At 42.2% G+C, this 2500-nt stretch overlaps 1 protein-coding gene across 2 annotated transcripts in view; it reads left to right on the top strand.

The window, feature by feature from the left end:
* The window catches only part of LOC125027006 (aminopeptidase N-like), a 16715-nt gene that overhangs the window by 7824 nt on the left and 6391 nt on the right, over positions 1 to 2500 (top strand). For both annotated transcript variants that reach the window (XM_047615612.1, XM_047615613.1), the window contains exons 8-11: positions 1038 to 1194; positions 1724 to 1805; positions 1962 to 2145; positions 2237 to 2500. The exon at positions 2237 to 2500 is cut by the window's right edge and continues 73 nt beyond it. In XM_047615612.1, the coding sequence (XP_047471568.1) occupies positions 1038 to 1194; positions 1724 to 1805; positions 1962 to 2145; positions 2237 to 2500 (687 nt within the window). The remainder of the gene's footprint in view (positions 1 to 1037; positions 1195 to 1723; positions 1806 to 1961; positions 2146 to 2236) is intronic.

Raw genomic sequence — 2500 nt, 5'->3', positions numbered from 1 at the left:
TTGCCATTCTTTCTGAATCTCTGGAAACCCTTGTGGCTGCTCTTGATGCATTTATCAATGAAGCGAAGCCTCCGGGGCTAAAGGTCTCCTGGACCAAGACTAAGATCCAGGATTTTGGGGGCCTACTAGGTGTAAACATCGAAGTCACAGAGAGTTTTATATACCTTGGTAGTGCATTTCACGACTCTGGGCTGTCAGACCAGGAAGTCAGTAGACGGATTGGCCTGACAGCAGGGGTCATGAAATCTCTCGACAAGAGTATTTGGAGATGCCGGTACCTGTGCAGAAGGACCAAACTACATACCTTCAAGGCCCTGATACTGCCAGTTTTACTATATGGTAATGAAACCTGGACGCTATCTTATGCTTTGGAATCTCGTCTTGATGCCTTTTGTAACAGATCCTTGCGCCGGATCGTGGGGTACAGTTGGCGGGACCATGTGTCCAACCAACGGTTGTACCGTGAGACCGGTACAGGACCTGTTACTTGCACAATCCGCGATCGCCAACTCAGGCTATACGGCCACTTGGCTCGATTCCAGCAGGAATGACCCTGCCCACCAGGTTGTCTCTGTCCGAGACAACCCTAGGTGGAGGAGGCCTGTGGGACGACCGAGAAGGTCATGGCTTGGGCAGATAGATGAAACCTGTCGTGAGGAGCTAGAAATGGGCCAGGCCCCTGCCTGGCAGCTCGCCATGATGGACCCTCGTAGGTGGAAGCGAAGGGGGGATGCGGCTATGTGCCCCTGCCGGCTATATAAATAAATAAATCAATATATATGTGTATATTTATATATATGTGTGTGTTTGTGTGTTTGTGTGTGTGTGTGTGTGTGTGTGTATGTATATATATATATATATATATATATATATATATATATATATATATATATATATATATGACATACATATGCACACACACATGAAAGAGGCGCGTGGCTTTGGTACATACATACAATACGCCTAATAGTGTAGTGCCTCGATCACCGACGAGGTAAGGACTAATGTCACACAAAGATATCCTTTTTACGCTGCAGGCAGAGCCATCATGGAAGAAAATGGAAAAATTCACCACCGAGAAACTGCAAAAAATATTTGAGACTGACAGCCTCGAGTCCTCTCACCAGATCAGCCTCCCGGTTATAAAAGCCAGCGAGATCTCGGAAATTTTCGACGGAATCGAGTACAACAAAGGTAGCAAAGGCGCAACCCTTTCCTTCTGCTTGCAGGTTGAACATTTGAAAAAAAATGACATTATTTAATGATCTAAGGCTTTAATAATATATATATATGTGTGTGTGTGCACATATATATATATATATATATATATATATATATATATATATATTTACATACGCACAGAGAGAGAGACATATACGTGTGTTTGTGTGTGTATATATATATAAAGTTATATATATGTATATATATATATGTTATATATATATATATATATATATGTTATATATAGTTATATATATGTATATGTGTGTATATATATGTATATGTGTGTATATATATTTATGCATACATACATATATATGTTTTTGTATGTAAATGTATGTATATACATATATATATATATATATATATATATATATATATATATATGTGTGTGTGTGTGTGTGTGTGTTTGTGTGTGTATGTATGTGCATATATGTAAATGCGTGTGTGTGTGTCTGTGTGGATATGTGTGTATATATATATATATATCTTCTCCCACTAGGGGCTTCTATTATCCGCATGATGATATATTTCCTGGGCGAGTATACCTTCCGGAAAGGACTCAGCAGTTACCTCAACGCCTTGTAAGTGGCCCTGAGTCAAGTTACTGTGTATATGATAACCATAGTTAATGCTGCACGTGATACCAAACATGTATCGTGTAAGCCTTTGTCGTCTTTTCCAGATATGCCCTACAGCCACAGGCATGCTTTCAAATGAAAACCTTTTTATTACGTCAGCGCATACAGCAACGCAGAACAGGACGACCTTTGGGAACACCTGACAGCCGCTGCTCACCGTGACCGAAAGCTTCCCGAGAGCTTAACTGTGAAGACGATCATGGACACGTGGACGCTGCAGAAGGGCTTCCCCGTCGTCAAGGTAGCGAGGAGTTCGGATGGTACCTCCGCCGACGTCTCTCAGGTAGGGAGATGTTTGAAGAAAAAAAAATATTCGTGATTTACATAACTTTCAAATTCTCTAAGTTACATTCTACAGGTGTGTATCTCGACAGGAACATTTTTTGTTAATGAAGGAGGAAAAGTCGTGTCGGACCCAAGACTTACGATGGTGGGTTCCTCTCAGCTACACGTCGCAGGCCGAGGCCAACTTCGACCAGACAGAAGCTATTGGCTGGATGAAGGACTCCGATCAGAGAATTTCTATCACGTCACTGCCTCCGAACGACCAGTGGGTCATCTTCAACCTGCAACAGACAGGCTACTACAGAGTCAACTACGACGACCACAACTGGGGCCTCCTCATCCAGCAGCTGAAG

The sequence above is a fragment of the Penaeus chinensis genome, chromosome 7, assembly GCF_019202785.1.
Source record: "Penaeus chinensis breed Huanghai No. 1 chromosome 7, ASM1920278v2, whole genome shotgun sequence".
NCBI classification, from domain to species: domain Eukaryota; kingdom Metazoa; phylum Arthropoda; class Malacostraca; order Decapoda; family Penaeidae; genus Penaeus; species Penaeus chinensis.
The sequence above is the reverse complement of the archived record's forward strand: the minus strand, read 5'-3'. Positions and strand labels throughout refer to the sequence as shown.